This window comes from Danio rerio, chromosome 7 (genome assembly GCF_049306965.1).
Source record: "Danio rerio strain Tuebingen ecotype United States chromosome 7, GRCz12tu, whole genome shotgun sequence".
NCBI lineage: Eukaryota > Metazoa > Chordata > Actinopteri > Cypriniformes > Danionidae > Danio > Danio rerio.
This window is the reverse complement of record NC_133182.1, coordinates 47,806,878-47,824,686: the sequence shown is the minus strand read 5'-3', so window position 1 is coordinate 47,824,686 and position 17,809 is coordinate 47,806,878. Positions and strand designations below refer to the sequence as shown.

At 34.7% G+C, this 17,809-nt stretch overlaps 2 protein-coding genes across 13 annotated transcripts in view; both read right to left on the bottom strand.

The window, feature by feature from the left end:
• znf536 (zinc finger protein 536) overlaps positions 1-2,136 on the bottom strand; it is a 496,275-nt gene extending 494,139 nt beyond the window's left edge. For all 12 annotated transcript variants that reach the window (XM_073907215.1, XM_073907216.1, XM_073907219.1 and 9 more), the window contains exon 1: positions 2,038-2,136. The gene's annotated coding sequence lies outside the window, so the exon portion shown is untranslated. The remainder of the gene's footprint in view (positions 1-2,037) is intronic.
• Positions 2,137-8,065: 5,929 nt separating this feature from the next.
• On the bottom strand, positions 8,066-17,795 carry ccne1 (cyclin E1). The gene is given in 12 exon segments (NM_130995.1): positions 8,066-8,841; positions 10,453-10,610; positions 10,738-10,849; positions 11,855-11,989; positions 12,092-12,187; positions 12,333-12,479; positions 14,609-14,744; positions 15,012-15,175; positions 16,727-16,789; positions 16,882-16,969; positions 17,113-17,166; positions 17,642-17,795. Coding segments are annotated over 11 exon segments (1,233 nt in total). The 5' UTR covers positions 17,130-17,166; positions 17,642-17,795; the 3' UTR covers positions 8,066-8,724.
• Positions 17,796-17,809: the final 14 nt, after the last annotated feature.

Sequence of the window (17,809 nt, the reverse complement as noted above, 5' to 3'; positions counted from 1 at the left end):
ATTACAGATCAAATTTAATTAATTAAAAAAATTATCATTTTATTTAAGTATTTGTTCATATTGTTTTATATTTATATGGATTTTCTTTGCTTTTAATTTGTTTAGCAATCATTGTTCATATGATATATCTCATTCAAAGCAAACAATATGAATAAAAATTTAAAGTACAGAAATGCATTGATAATATTATGCTAGAAAATTATTGTTTTACATATATTTTTTAGTTATTCTAATAAATAAAACAATGCAATGTTCATTCATTCATTTTCTTTTCGGCTTAGTCCTTTTATTAATCAGGGGTCCCCACAGAAGAATGAACCGTTAACTTATCCAGCATATGTTTTTGTCTTTGGACTGTGGGGGAAACCAGAGCACCCGGAGGAAACACAGAGAGAACATGCAAACTCCACACAGAAATGCCAAATGACTCGAGGCTTGAACCAGTGACCTTCTTGCTGTGAGGCGAACGTACCCACTATGCCACTGCGTCGCCGACAATGTAATGTGTAATAAAAAAATTTACTTTGTATTTAAAGTCTGTTTTTACAGACTTACTGTAATAGTTGCTCATAACAACTAGTAATACTGCTTTACAGATTCACTTGGTCAGTTACTCTCAGTAATAGTTGATGACTTTTGATTGAATTTGCTTTAAAAGGTCATTTGGAAACTTTTAGCTACAAATCAACCAACCTTTAACAACTTGCCCTGAGAATGAGTTGGCAACACTGCATGTAAAATAAGCAAAAGTAAGTACAATGAAACTTATTCTTTAAACTTAAACTTTTTAAATAAGCTTCAGGTATACACTTTACATGACAAGCACTAGTCATATGATATAGTGTGTATAGCATTAAAGCTGGGGTGCTGAATAACAGCATCTTTTCACAGCACAAGAAAACATTTCTTGGAAATTTTGCACATTTTTTCATAATCATGCAGCACTTGCTGTAGCACACAGGATGCAGAATTTTACGTCCAGAGAGCATCAATTAGAATTCAAAGATAATATATTTCCTGGTCTCACAACAAACTAAACAAATAATAAATGGTTGTCTTGAAACTTTACTACTAGCAATTAAATTTTATTACTTTAATAGGCTCATCTATTCAATTCTATTCTCTCTCTCTCTCTCTCTCTCTCTCTCTCTCTCTCTATGTTTGTATTTATGTATGTATGTAGGTAGGTAGGTAGGTAGGTAGGTAGGTTGATGATAGATAGATAGATAGATAGATAGATAGATAGATAGATAGATAGATAGATAGATAGATAGATAGATAGATAGATAGATAGATAGATAGATAGATAGATAGATAGATAAAGTGGCTAAGTGGTTGAATGAAAATTTAAAGATATGTGTTAATTTTTTATTGCATACAAGTCAGGGATGAACAGAGGTTTCAACAATCAAATCAATAACAATATTGTTGATTTTGTTTCGCTACTACATAATATGTCCTTACATTTTGTGTCATAAAATGTAACTCAAGATAGCAGTATAATTTGATGGCAATAAGATTTAATATATATATATATATATATATATATATATATATATATATATATATATATATATATATATATATATATATATATATATATATGATACTTTAATATAATAAATTGTATATAAATCAAAACTACAATTCATTATATTCCTGTAGTTCCAATTCAACTTCAGTCTTGCAAAATTTGCTTTTTAAGCTAAATTTAAGCTAACGTAATCACAATTACTTCACTTAACGTTTATTAAGCTTCACAGCTAAATTCTCCAATTTGCTTAATCCTTGTAATAACTCAGGTTTCGCTGCAGGTATTTGATGTAATGCAGTTCTGTTCCTAAGTAAAAGTTCTTAAATGTTAGAAATGTTAAAAGTCATAAATGTTTGCCTGACGTTAACGTTAACTTATATGCGCCAAGACGGGGGATGCTAACGCTAAGTAACGTTGCTTTCAAACTGAACACATCGGTTGGTTCGTCATTACATTAAAGCATGGTCAATATAATTTAATAAGAACCTTGGTACAAAACTGACCTGTAATATTTAAATAGCCCACTAAAGTCCTTCCAGCAGCACAGTTATCTGCGTTTCTTCTAGGTTTCTGCCCCTGACAAGGCTCAAAAAACCGCGCCCACGACTTTCGCTGATGACGTAAAGGAAAACGCCACAGTAAGTCACGTGTGTAAACAAAGTTGCCGCCACGTGCTTAAGCGGGAAAGCTCTTCCGTGACAGTTGAGTTTGACAGCTGATGAACTTATAGACCTTGTCGAAATAGAGTTAAAATTAAACTGATATCATTCTGTTGACAATTAAACGGGCTCAAATAAGTGACATCGCACTGAGATTAAGGCTATGATAAAGTTATCATGTAGTCTGTTAAGCAAAAACATCAACACGGGATTAAAAAGATAATATATTTGGCATTAGCCACCGCCTGTTCTGTGTTTTTTAAGTTTTTTTTTTTTTTTTTTTTTTGCTGATGTTGGCCCTGTATATTTATCTGTTTGTTTATTTATTTATTTTTTATGTATGGTACATTCCTATGTTCATTTTGTGATCAAGTTTATATTGAGACAATAGAGTAGGCAAATTTCTTTGTTTGCGTTTGTCATTCATATGTTAATTAATTAACAAAAGTTTTAAGTTTAGAATACATCTTAAAGGATTTATTGTGATGGCAGATGAAAATGCACTGCTGGTAAATTTGTAAAAAGCATTTTATTGTTTAATTTAATGAACTAAGATAACAATAGCAAAAATCATTAAAGCAATAAAATATTAAACATTTACCTAATTAAAATATATGTGTGTGTGTGTTTGTATGTATATGATATAAAAAAGTCTTTTTGACCCCACTTATGATAATGAGTTATGCAAGTAAACAGTTTGATTCTGATAAATAAAACATTGAATAAAAAACTTACTATTTAAGAGTATAAACAGACAACCGCTTATACCCCATTAGCTGAACTGTTCTTGGTGAAAACAGAAACCATAAAGATTGAATTTTTTCCTCTGAACTAAAGAAAAGTTGTGTGTGAATAGCTTTTTAGCCCCCGCCACCTCTGAGAACCGTAGGGGGCTTTTGATGAAGATGGCTTGCTAACAACCCGAGAAAAGCCTGCGTATTTTGCCTAAAACTGAGTCATGTAAATGAGTTATCTAAAACAATTTACTCCCCACCCTGTGTCGTTCAGGAGACAGATCAGCACAACACTGACTCATTAATGCATGTAGGCTGATTATACATTTCAACCCTGACAGCACCTGAACTACTCAATTAACAATTACAAACAAGCAATTCACTCAAGGACTGGAAAGCTGACCCTTTGTTAATCTGAAAAGAAACTCATCCTTGGGTCTGCCACGCCATTGCGTGGAGTGGCTTACATGTTCAAATGAGACGGCTCAAATCTTAAACATAGATTATAGACATTTTAGATTTGAGATATTTTGAATATTAGACGTTGGAACAGTATTCGCTGAATGAGTTATTTTTCATTAGGACAACACTACTTCTAAAATGTATTCATCCTAAATATATATATTTTTAAAAAGTAAAACAATATGATTACTGTAAAATACAATTTATTTAAGTACTCTTTAAAATGAAGGTTCTTTATACACTGTAAAAAATCTTGCCGCCTTAAATTTTTGAGTTGAATCAAGTTAAATTTTCTAGTCATCTCAACTTACATCAAACAAACTGACTAAAAACTACTAAACATGATATAACTTAAAAAAATCAGTTGAAACCTTAACAACTTACTAATGAGTTAAAGCAACATATGTTGTCTTGACTTTTTGTCATAACATTTTTAGTGTAGGCATTGATTGATCCATGAAGAACATTTAACATATATAAAACCTTTTTATTCCACAAAAAGTACTAGTGGTACTGGCGGTTTCCTCCGGGTGCTTTGTTTTCCCCCGCAAGTCCAAAGACATGCGCTGTAGGTGAACTGGGAAAGCTAAATTGTCCGTAGTGTATGTGCGTGAATGGGATATGGGTGTTTCCCAGTGATGGGTTGCAGCTGTAAGGGCATCCACTGAGTAAAACTCATGCTGTATAAGTTGATGTTTTTGAGTTCTTCTTGGCCTCTTTATTTTTTAAGAGTGTAGATTTGATAAGAAAATTGTTAAAAATTCAGCTTTTTTACTTTTTAGTTGTGACATTCTCTTGAAATTTCTAAGTGAAACTTTTTATAAAGTTTATAAATCACACAAGTTTTGGTCTTACAAAGTCTTCAGAATTGCAACAGTATTTCTATTTATCTTTTTACATTCACACAACTTAAAGAAAGTGTAATCTTCTGTGTTTTCAGTGAGAAACGATCATGAACTAATAGGGAACAAATTATTGTGTTTACATAGCAATTGTGAGCTACTGTCAGTGTTCTATTTTAATTAAGAAACTTAATTGTAATTACTTGCGAAACTTCTGAGAGTTACAATCTGAAAGGATGAGAATTGCAAGTATTTATTTTCCAAAATACAAATTCAAGATTTAAACAGTTACGAGGAAAAAAGTAGTTAATAAAGCTGAGACTTTTCTTCTTGAATTTCACACTCAAGATTTTTTTCTCATGATTGTTAGGGGAAAACATGTATTTTGCTATTTAAAAACCCACAATTTCAATTATATCTAAAATTTGTGAGGACAAGGTTGCATAATATAAACTCAGAATAACGAAAAAGGATGGATGGATGGATGGATAGATGACAGACAGACAGACAGACAGACAGACAGACAGACAGACAGACAGATAGACAGATAGATAGATAGATAGATAGATAGATAGATAGATAGATAGATAGATAGATAGATAGATAGATAGATAGATAGATAGATAATGATCAAATCTTTCACTGGATGATGTGGTAGTAGTTGATGGCATTATGAATATTAGTGGCAGACCGGGGACACAGAGCTCCGACTAGGTGTGACTTTTGGCAGTGTTGGCTGGGAGATCATCCAATGGGCACCTGCTGCTGCTGCCACCAGCGTCTGTGCGCAGAGAACAAAAGGGGCCATTGAGCACATAACAGCTGTTGCACTGTCGCCTGCCTGAGGGCCCCCGGCCCCCAAGGTCTGTCTACTGGGGGAAGCCCCCTCCTCCTCTTCAATGTTGACCTCCATACAGCTCTTTCAAGAGACTGCATGGTAGCCATCCTGCTGCCACATTGTTAAATACAGAACAGTGACATGGGATTCACTATCAGCCTTGGTCAGGTTAAAGGGATAGTTCACCCAAAGTGGAAAATCTCACAACTCACTTGAAACAAAGTTTTCAGAGCATGTGAAAAATGTTAGAAACATGCAAACATTGACATCCATTATATTTGAATATCCGTAAATATTACGGATTTCTAACATTTTTCAGAATATCTTTGTGACACCCAAAGATTTGAAACTTTAGAGAGTAAAGGGTGATTAAATGTTTAGTTTTATGCAAACTATCCTTGTAAGAGCTTAGCATGATGGACCAAAGCTGCTTGGAGAATAAAATTAAGCTTCCAGCATCCATTTCTTCTGCAAAACCTTACTTCGTCTGCCACAAAACATATGGCGGATATCCGATGTTGCATATCAGCCTTTGCTGTAGAACAACAATGTACATATGTACTGTTTTGTTCAAATAATTGTAAGCAAATACAGCAGTTTGCCATTTTTATTAACCGAAATGTTACAGCCAGAGCCCCGAAATTGCCTTAAGCAGATTCCAGTCACCAGCACAGCACCCAAAACACTGCCAGACCAAGGCAGCAGAGCGATTGTCAGTGTGCAATGTAATGAATTACCCTTGTCTCAGCAGCAGCTGTTGAGGAGCTCACAGACCTCAAGTCCAGCCGTCTGATCGTGACAGACAAAGCATCACACTGACATCTAGTGGATCATGTCCTGGGTCTCTCCCTAACACTCGTACTCAGGCTGCAAGCAGAGGGCACTGTGTTATGTAGATGCACGAGCGAGACAGCCATTACAGGCCCTGTTCACCATTTTGTGACGTTTCATAGATCTCATACATGATGCTGCAGTTCAGTGCATCTGCTGTTTTGGACTCATGTTGTGAAGCAGCCCATATTTTTTCCCAATCTGCATGGATTGCTTTTTGATAATCAGATCAGCTTAATGTAAGACTGCTCATAATGCAACCATTCCAGCTCCATTAACAGCCAAATTAGGCTGTTTCTGTACATGCATGTCAGATTAACAACTTGCTGGGGGTTTTCCAATAAACTGTAATGTGGTGCACTACAGGATGTAGCCTTGAAAGTGGATTGAATAGTTGTCATTAGTGTTTGTTTTATTAATGATGCATCTTTGCTTGCTCATGTGTCTTTTAATAAACTGCCAAATTTAATTTATTTTTATACACAACCATATATATTTACAAGTTGGCAGTGTATTCAATAACACATGAGCAAGTAAAAGATGCATTATTCTGTAGCTGCACATATTTTAGGAGAGATTGTGCAGTACTTAAACCATTTATCTCTTTAAAAAAATAAAACTCATGTCAAGTTTTTTTAGAACAAAATTTTAATATACGTTGCTACTATCCTTAAAGCACTTTTACTGATCTGTCTTAAAGAGGTTTAATAAACTTAAAATCTAGGGATACAGTCTTTCAGTGACTTCTATCCCTTTGCTACATTGTACCTAGCATTAAATGGTGTTTAAATGTTTATAAAATAAATATAATTTATTGAGGTGTTACAAAAAAAAAAAGTATAACACTAACAGACAAACGGACTATAACTATTTGTCAACTTCAAATGCTACTTGTTAAAACTAAACACTGTAAAATCCTTTCTGTGTGCTTAAAATTAAAAATCACAACTGTGATCCATGTTACAAAAGGTGACCATTTTATATTACAATAAAACACAGTAAGGGTTAAGGTGTTGTGTAAAGAGTGGACTATACAGCTGTCAAGCATGTAGTGAACATGGGTGATATCCATGAATACATATATAGATTTCACTTCTTTGAAAATGCAGGTTAACTACATGCGTGACAGCTGTACAGTCCACCATTAACAACACCTGAACTCTTCCTGCATTTTATTGTAAATTAAGAACATTAGGGCTGTTCGATTGATTGAAAAGTAATCGAAATCAACATTCAAAACCTATAGTTGATCTAATTTTTCCAGGTCAATTTTTATCCAATTACTTTCTCTACATGTGGAGTCATGCGACCCTGCTCTGTTGAGGCTGATTTATACTTCATTGGCTAGTGGTCAAGTAGGACGATGGACCCATTTTTGCGCCAGAGACTCCTTGAGACGGTGTATTTTCCATTACATTAAAATTATTATTTACAATAAAATATTTGTTAACAGAACATGCAAGAAATGCACTGTTTGAAATATTAATAACGGGATATCCAAGAGTTATTTGATTTAGAAGAGATCCTGCTCATTTTATACCTTTAATATGAAAAAAAAAATCTAAAATATTTTGTTTCCAAAAGTGAAAGTTATTTTCATCGTTTTAATTTCAGTTGTTCAACACTGATTAAATATTATGTACAAGATATACAAGAGGTATTTTATTTAGAAGAGATACTGCTTATTTTTTACTTTTAATAAGAAAATATTATATTCAAATATAATAATTTATTTTGTTTCCAAAAGTGCAAGTTATTTATTTTCACCTTTTTTTTTTTTAAGTGACTTTTGGTTTTAGGTAGTGTGTTTTAATTTCAGTTGTTCCAACGCTAATGTTCAATAAATAATCATAGATATTAGAAAGTGTGTGTCCTACAATTATTTTAAAATCAAGTAATGCACCCTTTATTCAAACATCTCTCACTTGTAATATGTGTAACAGCTGATTTACTGTACAAAACTTGTCTGTGAAATATGAAAAAAATGAATCGTTTATTAGGCATAAGAGTTCAAATGTTCAATTAATCGAGATTTTGATTTTAGGCTAAAACACCCAGCCCTAGATAACGTGCACCTTTTCTTAAAGCTGCTTTGGAATGAATTTTGTGAATAGGGCTGTACAAATAAACTTGAATTTCAAAAATTCAATCATATAACAAACCAAAATGGTAAACGTTAAAAACTGTCTGAGACAGCAGCTTTATTTAAACATATGATATAGAGAAATGTAGCAGCATCTCATTTAAAAACAACCTATAAAAAAAGTGTACGGTCAAATTTGTTTACAAACACTCAGAAGTTGACCAGAGGAAAATCTTAAATATAAAAATCTGAGACCTAGCTTCTGAAGCTGGTGATTTCTCTGGTCTATTCTGGCAGTGGAGACTCGAGTCCCCATGACAACCTGTCAGGATTTTGCTGGTCCAAATGGCAACCTGAGCCACAGAGAGTCATGCCCGTGTTTGTGTCGGGGGGGATCTCTATGGTCATCTTTCCATCTGCTCCAGACCCACCCTTTTTTAGCAGCAATCAGAGCCATAACAGCTCTGATATTTTGGCAGGTAGTCTATGTTTGAAAATTTAAAAAAGATTAAAATACCATACATTTGGACCATTAAAAGTATTTCCTTTTCTCAAGTCGCATAGAGCGAAAGAGATGAGGGGGGAAACAAAATGTAAAAAAAAAAAAAAAAAAAAAAAACACATTTTTGGTCTCGAGTCTTATGCCAATGCTTGTGAATGCATCCTGTAATGCCACTGATTTGTTAAATCGGAGCTGAATTCATCAGTCAGCACTGCGTCCTATTCCATACATGAAGGAAGTCAAGAGATGGTGCTCTCTGGCTTCTCGCTGCTTGGTGGTGGCGTAAGCACTCCAGTGGGAACCGGAGACCTCTGACTGCTCTCAATGTCCACTAGCTGATAGGAGTGAACCTTTCCCTGAAACACAAAAAAAAAAAAAAAAAAAAAAAAAAAAAAAAAAAGAAAAATGAAATAAGAGGAATTGAAAGAAATGCGTTGTGACTCTGGGGCTAATTTATGCAAAAATTCTAAACTGAGAACCAGACAGACTACCAAAAGTTATAAAGTCTGTTAAACCTGACAACCCCCCAAAAACCAGTTAAGTTTATTTAAATATCAAAGTAAACATGCATGTGTGCATATGCAATCAAGTTATTATACAATTTTGGTCTCAGTCATAATTTCTTGAATTTTAGAGAGTACAAGTTCATTTATTTCTAACATTAATAACTTCTCATCCAAAGTGGCTTCTATCAAGGCTTGCGCACATTGGCATGATTTTCCCTGATGAAGTAGCAAAATGATTATTTTGATAAAGCAGTGCCTGAAAACAGTTCTGAATTGTCTATCACAAATGTCTTTGTGGTTACAAAGCATTTCCCTGTGCAACCAGGTTGTCACTTTGGTTATTTTGATAGAAAATGGCCGATTTTCAAGTGCCGCATAACATCACTGCATCAGCTGCATTTCGAGTTCCTTTATTACAAGAGTACAGTTCATGGCTATATCAGGCTAGAAAATGGCAACTTTTCTTTTTTTCTTCAGCCTTAGTACACAATTCAACTACAGAAGACTCGAACTTTACAAAAATTATTCGAAACTTGTCATTTGGGTGAGATGCTAATGGTTCGATCCGATTCAATGATCTATGCTAAGCAAATCAAACAGTGCCTCTGTCAGACCCGAAGCTTGGTTAAATAGATTTGGTTGAACTCTAGCAGACTTGTAAAATGAGCCTTTAAGGAATGTTCTTTTAAAAAGATATTTAGGCTTGAGGGAGACAAGGGTTCTAGCGGTCCTAACAATTTTGGTTCCATATAAATATATATATATATATATATATCATTAAAATATAAAATGTATTTCTTTTAGAGAGAGCTCTCTATCTATATCTATAATTCTACATTATTTCTGGAGAACATTATGAAAGGTGATATTCACCAATGTGATGTACGCTGCCATTTAGTTCATCTGCTATTTGAGTCCCATTGTAAAGCAACCCACCAGTGCACACATTTTCTCCCCCAATCTGCATGGATTTTGGATAATCAGATCATCTTAAGATAAGACTGCTCATAATGCAACCATTCCAGCTCCATTAACAGCCAAATTAGGCTGCTTCTGAACATGCATGTCAGATTACACTTACTGGGGGTTTTCTAATAAACTGTAATGTGGGGCATGTTAAACATGTTAAGCATCTAAAGCTTTAAAATGCCACTTTTAAGTGGGCTATGCTTGACATGTGCATTAAATGTTCCCATTATATAGTTTGTTTTATACTTACATGTCACTATTCTGAATGGTTACATTTAAAGCATTTGTTATGGATTGAGGGGAACAAAGACACACATTTATGTATGCAAACCAAGTAGTAACCCATTGTAACTTATTTCAAAATTAAATGAGACTTGTGCTACTCCTGCAACACCAGTGCTTTCAAAAAAAGTGCTGCATCCAGAAATTTAATGGAGTAAACCACGGAGAAAAGGAAGTGACAGATAACTTTCAAACATTAAGTAAACGTACCAGCCATTCCAAGTAGGGCACATGTGTCTGGATATTGTGCATATCATCTGCTGCTATTCCTTTGAATGTCTTAAGGGCTGAGCTGCCTGCTTCACGAATAGACATGGCGAAAGGAACCATCCATCGTACACACTCCTCCAAATCACACCACTTCAGCCCTGAAATACATTAATAAAAGGTCACTTCTAAAGACCAATTCAATTCTGTCATATCTATGATATTGGGAACCCCAAAAAGAAATTTAAAATAGTAATAATAATAATAATAATAAAGTCAGTAGTATACCTGAAACTTTTATCACTAGCTCCAGGGAAGAAAAGTGGAAGAGTGCTGAAGCTGCAAGTAGGCTGTAAGAAAACTCCAGACTCCTTACATCCAGAATACACAGATCCAAGAGCTTAAAAAAATAAGACAATAAAAAAAAGATATAAAATCAATTTGTTGGTGATTTGAATAGCAATTTGATGACAGGTTACTTTATCCAACCAAAAAGTGTAAAATAAATATCCCATTCATATTTCTATATAACTTTTTTAGAATTACAAATGGTTCTGCTGATTTACTTGCGCTTCATACCTCCTGAGATGTTAAGCCTAAAATAACTTGTTACAGCAGTTTTTCTGTTCTTCTTTGAATGAAGTTCTTCATTCCAAATGTGGTCAAACAACTGGTCTCTTACAGTTACTTTTAATAAAATGTCTAGATTAGCATGCATACAGAGTATTCTTAAAGGGACAGTTTACCCAAAGATGTGAATCATGTCATTCATTGTTTTCCTCCAAGTAGTTCCAAGGCCGTATGACTATAAAATATTTTTTAAAATGGCTTCTTTTTCAGTCCATATACAGAGTCAAACAGGTTTGGAACCACAAGAGATTGAGACAAATTACAATAGTTTTGGGTACAATACCATAACTTCATAGGGTCAGTTTTTCCTGAAATCATTCCAAATGTGGTAAAACAACTTATCTTCTCATTCAAAAAAGCATGGTTTTGCTTAATTATATCTAGTACCTTGTAGTGAAAATGTCCGTATTAACGTGCATTAAGGGTTTTTAAAGGAACAGTTCCCCCAAAGATCTAAATTATGTCATTCATACATTTTCCTCCAAACCTCTAAAACTATACAGTGTTTTTCAAAATTGCTTCATTTGCTGTCCATATAAAAAGTTGACCCACAACAGAATTGGTGAGATTTGTTTTGGGTACAATACCCTAAATTCATAGGGTCCAATTATGTTTTGTGACTGCTTTAAGAAAGCCAAAGAAAACAGAACACTGCCAGGCCACTGGCAGGATACGACATGTGCAGAATATAAATTTAATTGAATCGCATCCTTATTCAGTAAATATAGTCGCACACCATATTGCGAATTTAATCCAATTAATTGTGCCATCCTACCTCTGCAATCTGCACAAATGTAGCCTGTGGGTACTGGGCCGTGAGAACCTCAGCAGTCTCCTTTAGATAGGCCATCTGCATATAGATGTTGAGCCAAGCAACCGGGGTTAAAGGACTCAAACTCCAGTTTAACTCCTAAACAACAAATGGAGTAAAGTCAAGTCCATTTCATCATATTACACAGGAGCTGCAGGTTTAGGCATGGTACTGAGGTTAACTGATATAAAGACAATATACCTTCATGATGATAATCTCCATGCTAAGAATGTCATCCTCTGTGCAGGCCCCATCAGTAACATAAGCAAACTGATGCACCTTAGGAGGGTAAATTTCCTTTAAAAAAAAAAAAAAAAAAAGCAAACAGGTTTATATTATTCTGCATTTTCCCTACAACAAGAACAACACTCATTCACTCACTATTACAGCCCTTATCAAAAGTTCAGGTTGAAGTGCAAGGGCATGTGAAAGTAAAACTTACTTCCATTTTGGCAGCTATAAAGAGACAGGAGATGCCTATAAGCTGTAGCGTTGTTTTCAGGACATTTTCTTGTGTGGCCATGAACCGATCAAAGTAGTCCTGACCCAAATAAAATGTTTCTCTGTGTAACTTGTACACCTCACAAACCTGAAAGACAGCAGACAGAGGTCAGTTAGTCAATCGTTTAACACTTCAGTATTAAATGAAATACCATAAAAAAAATGCTAATCCAATCATGATTATTCGTTTCCTGAAAGAGTCCTTTGGGTTCAAGCTAGGCATGGGCTGGTATAAGATTTTGACAGCATAATAACCTTGGATAAAAAGATCACGGTTTCATGGTATTTTGGTTACTGCTCTAAAATATATTTGTTTGATATGTCTGGGTAAACATATAAAAAGAATATCCCTCTTTGAACACAATATATTTTATTTTGAGAAACATTTAAAATATTTTGGATCAGTAAACATGTCAGGCTGAATAATTCAAATGAATCATTGACTTTTACTTACTTCAGTAGTATCAAAAACACAGATTTCTAACCATTTAAAAAAAAAACGGCACCTTGGATATATTTTCTACTGAAGTAACTGTTGTCCTAAAAAAAATGTAAATAATACAAAAAGAAATCTTACATCCATCATAGGAATGACATAGCAGAAAATGTTTGCAGTTTTAAAACCTTTACTTGTCCAAACCACAGTATACCTTGAGAACGATTATCATCCCATGCCTAGTTTAAACCCCCTCACCCCCATAAAGACTTATTTAATGCAAAGCTTAGGTTATGTACACAGATCATGTGAGGATCATAACTGTACACAAATGAGACTTGTTACGCTGGTTTTGAAGTCATAGCTCAGTATGTTTTAGCACAACAAGGGATAAAATGCAAGATGGTTTGTTTTCCTTTTTTATATTAGATTAACTATGGCTTAATCTTTAAATAGAAAAGTATTTTTCTAGCCAAGCATCCTTCTCTGTACTACAGAGTATGATTTGGTCATAACTGCAAAATATGTATTAGTCTATTATTTTGCACTCAATTATATTGCTGCATGTCTGTTTGATGCATATGGATTGGATGGAATTTACACATCATAAAAAGGGCAAGTTACTTCATATAAAAATATATAATAATAAAAAGAGGGGAAAAAAAGGAGATATGTGGAATATAATGAATTTTAGGATGCATCAACATGCTAATATGAACTGCTACTCAGGAATACAGGGTTTCTGCAGGTTTCAAGTCAAATTAAAGACCATAATGAAATTTCAGGCTTACACAAGGTAAAATGCTAAAAAAAAAAAATAAAATTAAATGGCCAAAATAAAACCTTAAAAAGTAAAAATAAAAACATTAAAAACAAATATTATTGTAAAGATGATAATTAAACAATATTAATATATAAATAGAGTCAAGCAATAAATGTTTCTTAAAACATCTATAGAAATATATTGTTAGTGATTGGGCAGGTATTGTCCCAATTGGGTATAGCTTTAAGTAGGAAAATTAAGACCCGTTTAAAATGACTTAAGACCTACAAAACAACATTTCAGTGGATTGGAGACTGTAAAAATTAGTTTTTTTTCCCCCGAAATTTAAGACATTAAGACTTTAAGACCCTGCAGAAACCCTTTAGGGGTGAAACTGAGGACTTTAAATTGTAACACATTTAGGGCACCTAATCTATTATAAAGCCTGTTGCATGTTTAGAACTTTGGTCCTGTTTTTTTCCCAGAGAACCCTAATGAATTATCATTCAAACACAAACTCAAGTTTTGAATTTGATAAAAAAGGAGTAATTTTGTTTTCTAAATGAAGTAGAAAGACACACAATAGATACCATTATTCTGCAATTCATTTAGTAGAAAAGCTGAACCGACAGCCCCCAAACCAAAACCAGAACGCATGCCTGATTTTACCTCTAGTGTGATGCAGCTTTCAAAAGTGATGAGCATTTTTCTAAGAGCTAAAAGGCACGTGTGTTTTAGACACTGAAAGGTATTTTAGTTGCAATTTATGAAAACAAATATTGCAGACAAGCATGAATCTTTCATTAACCAATCAGTGTTCTCGCACTCCATCAAATAGATTGCATTCTGGGATTTATTTGTAGGGATTTTCCTTTTACTGACAGGAAACCTGACAACTTGGGAAATGCCTTTGTAAACAACTTGAGATTTAGACAAGAAAGGCTGAACTCGCAATGTCTCCACCCTTGTTAATGAGATTAGATTAGGACGTGTAAATGGTTAAACAACTATTACAAACCTCCATTAGCCAGTCCAGCAGAATCGCTCTCATTTTGGGTTGAAGATTTGGATGTCTCTCCATAACACGTGTATCTCGCAGGTAAAGCTTGTCTTTTCCGAGCAGGTTGTTCCAAACTTCATCTTTGCTTGCCCAGCTATAGGAAACAGAATTAAAGTTAGTATCCTCCAAACACAACCCAATGACATAAATCAAGTCTCCTTAGCCCCACAAATACACATCAGGCTGAAGATCACTTCTTAATAATACATTTTACATGTCAACCCTTATACATTTCCCCCTGAAGTAAGCCGTAAAGAATGTAAACAAAGATGACTAGTCAGACAAGATATCTTTTGTACAAGAAAAGTTCACAAGACTATCTAACATTGCTAAACGGCTTTTTGAAAGTAATAAATCTCACCAAAGAGCCGGAAGAGGGGTAGAGCGTGTGGGGGTAATGAAAATGCTTTCTGATGCATACTGCGTAAATCCCACGCTGCCAAAAGCAACCGGTTCCTCGACTTCATCAGGTGTGGGGATCCGCCTGCATGGGCTTGTGTAACCTGTGTCGGGATTCCAGCAGGCCTGAGCAGGAGGACAAGAAGAGAGGAGAGAACAAAAAAAGCTAAGTGCTCTAACGGATATAAACAAATCCAAAAGCCCGCCCTCTGCAACTATGGCAGGCTTCAATGCCATTTTGAATAGGACCATCCATGGCTCAAAAGCTTGTGATGTAAATTCAAACCATGAGATTAAACCTCATCACTTATGATGATCAAAAGTATGAGTGATTACTATCAGGCAACGTCATGCAGAGGACAAGCCCTTGAATTTTTTCACATCCTTGATTCTGCATTTTTTTTTTTTTGCTAAGATTGCAAAAAAATGTTAAAGTTACAATTCCTGATTGGTGTGCCTCAGCTGTTTAACAGTCTGACAATGCTAAAATCAAAACAAAGAATATAGTTCATATATACTACACTGACACTTTCAACTAGAACTTCTATGTTAGCTGCTTTGACACAAATCTACATTGTAAAGGCACTGTATAAATAAAGCATGAATTGAATATACTGAACATTAATCCTAGAGATCGATGCTTAAGTTTCTATGCGACTCCTTGTATAAAGAAAACAAATTGTGATAAAGTTAACATGATGGTTTCGGAGTACATTTGACTTCTTTAATATTACGGTCGGATCTACATACCAGCACTAAAATCACTTTGTAAAGACTTGCATGACTGAAAATGTGAATGGAATTGGTTGCAACTCTTATTTTTAATTTATAAATTAGCCATTTCTATTAAGCAACACTTGTACGTGTTCGAGCTACAATGTCATTAGCTAATCCGCTTGTTAAGTGTGACGTCACGCGAAGCGGCTTCTGGGTCAAAGCGCTCTATTTAACTGAATTGGGAGACTCATGAAATGGTAATAATAAACGTTTACAAAGCGATTTAATACTTTCGAAAATCACAATCGCAGTATACATGTCCATGCCTAATATCCGATGTCAGAAAGTGATTTTTTTTTTTTAATCGTTACATTTTTGGTATTTGTTATGCAGCAAGCTTAGAGATTGTTGTGTACACTATGATTTTATATACAATTTACTTTAGTGTGTGATAGGAATAAAACGTGATCATAAACGAGTGATTTCTCCACTCAAATGAATGGCGGCTTGAACCCGGAAACAGTATTACATACATCATCACTTAACAAGCAGATAGGCCATTTCACATTACACAGTTTTATAACAAACACTAAACCACCAAGCGATTTGACATTGAAATTCTTAAATGCAGATTTGATCGGTGACGCGATTTACATGACTAATGTCATCTTAAGCAAAATTATTTACAACTTTTACTTTTCATTTACTATATTCCCTTAACAGCAACTAAATCATTTAATTAAAGATTAACAGCTCTTCTTGAAAATGAAAAAATTATTTTGATATTAGACTATATTCCTATCCAAGCTTAAAATGCACTGGTTAATCAAACTTTAGCCCATCCTGGTGCATATGCACAATTATTAATACATACACATAAATAATACATACATCTAAAATAAAAATTGGCTGAACTCCACTGACATGATATGACTGGTGGTCTGATACACATATCCTTACCTGGGATGCACATTGTTTCTTTCTTGTCATCTCTGTTACCTCTTCATCTGGATCTTGTAAATGCTGTGAATGAAAACAAAAAAAAATTGAGTGATTAAAGACGTACATTACGTTTATTTATAGAAAGTACACAAAGGTGCAAGTAGCTCCCTTACAATAGCCACGTCTGCTTTTCTCTTCCTGGGACGCACTGAAGTTGTTTTAGGAGCTTCATCTGTAGTGTTGATCTGTTCTGTTTGTAGCCTGCATCGAAAAGAAACATATCTTTACATTTCCAGATTGGCCTGAAACTCTGTGCAAGTCACTAACTGGGCCAACTCGGCTGCAACTTTCCATGAACATCGATGGTCAAAACAGCCTTAAAAAGACACGAACACGAAACTTACACTTTCTTGCTTGGCATGATATCCACGCGTGTAACCTCCTTGAATGTCGAGAGCCTAAAAAAACAAGTGTTACTTTATAAAAATGTCCGATTTGTAGAGTTTAATCCCAACCCCCCCTCATGTGTAAAGTCTTCACAAAGCGCTTTGGCGCGGGGAAGTACAGCTGGCCACAGTGTTTAGGAGGTCAAATCCACACGAAAACCTAAACATATTACTTCAAGAACACAGATATACGCACTCCACAGTCTATATTTTCCAATCAAACCAACCATACGCTAATATTAGCCTGGTATTTTTATTAAAACAGCACGTTTTCGTAGCTCTACCCAAGGGAGTCAGAAAATGGCCGAGCCAATCATTATTCCTCATTTCATTGAAGGCGCTCTCGCAGGAGCTCAAAGTTAAAAACTAAACTCTAGGCAATCCGACATCTCCAAAGTTGCTTTCTCAAAACCATTAAGTGTATATTACAAGTTTAATACTACTTTTGTCGATCTTAAACAACCAATCGATTGTGCAACGCGCGTACCTTAACGTGATGCTCTCCGAAAATGACTTCTCTCCAAGGGTATCCTCGACTGCAAAAGTTAGTATGATGTTACACGAGGCATTATTTGGTAAAACTCCTCCAGTAGTCTGTAAGCAGGCAGCATATGGCCGGGATGTGATGTGTTCCGCAGTCCGCTCGTTCTGCGCT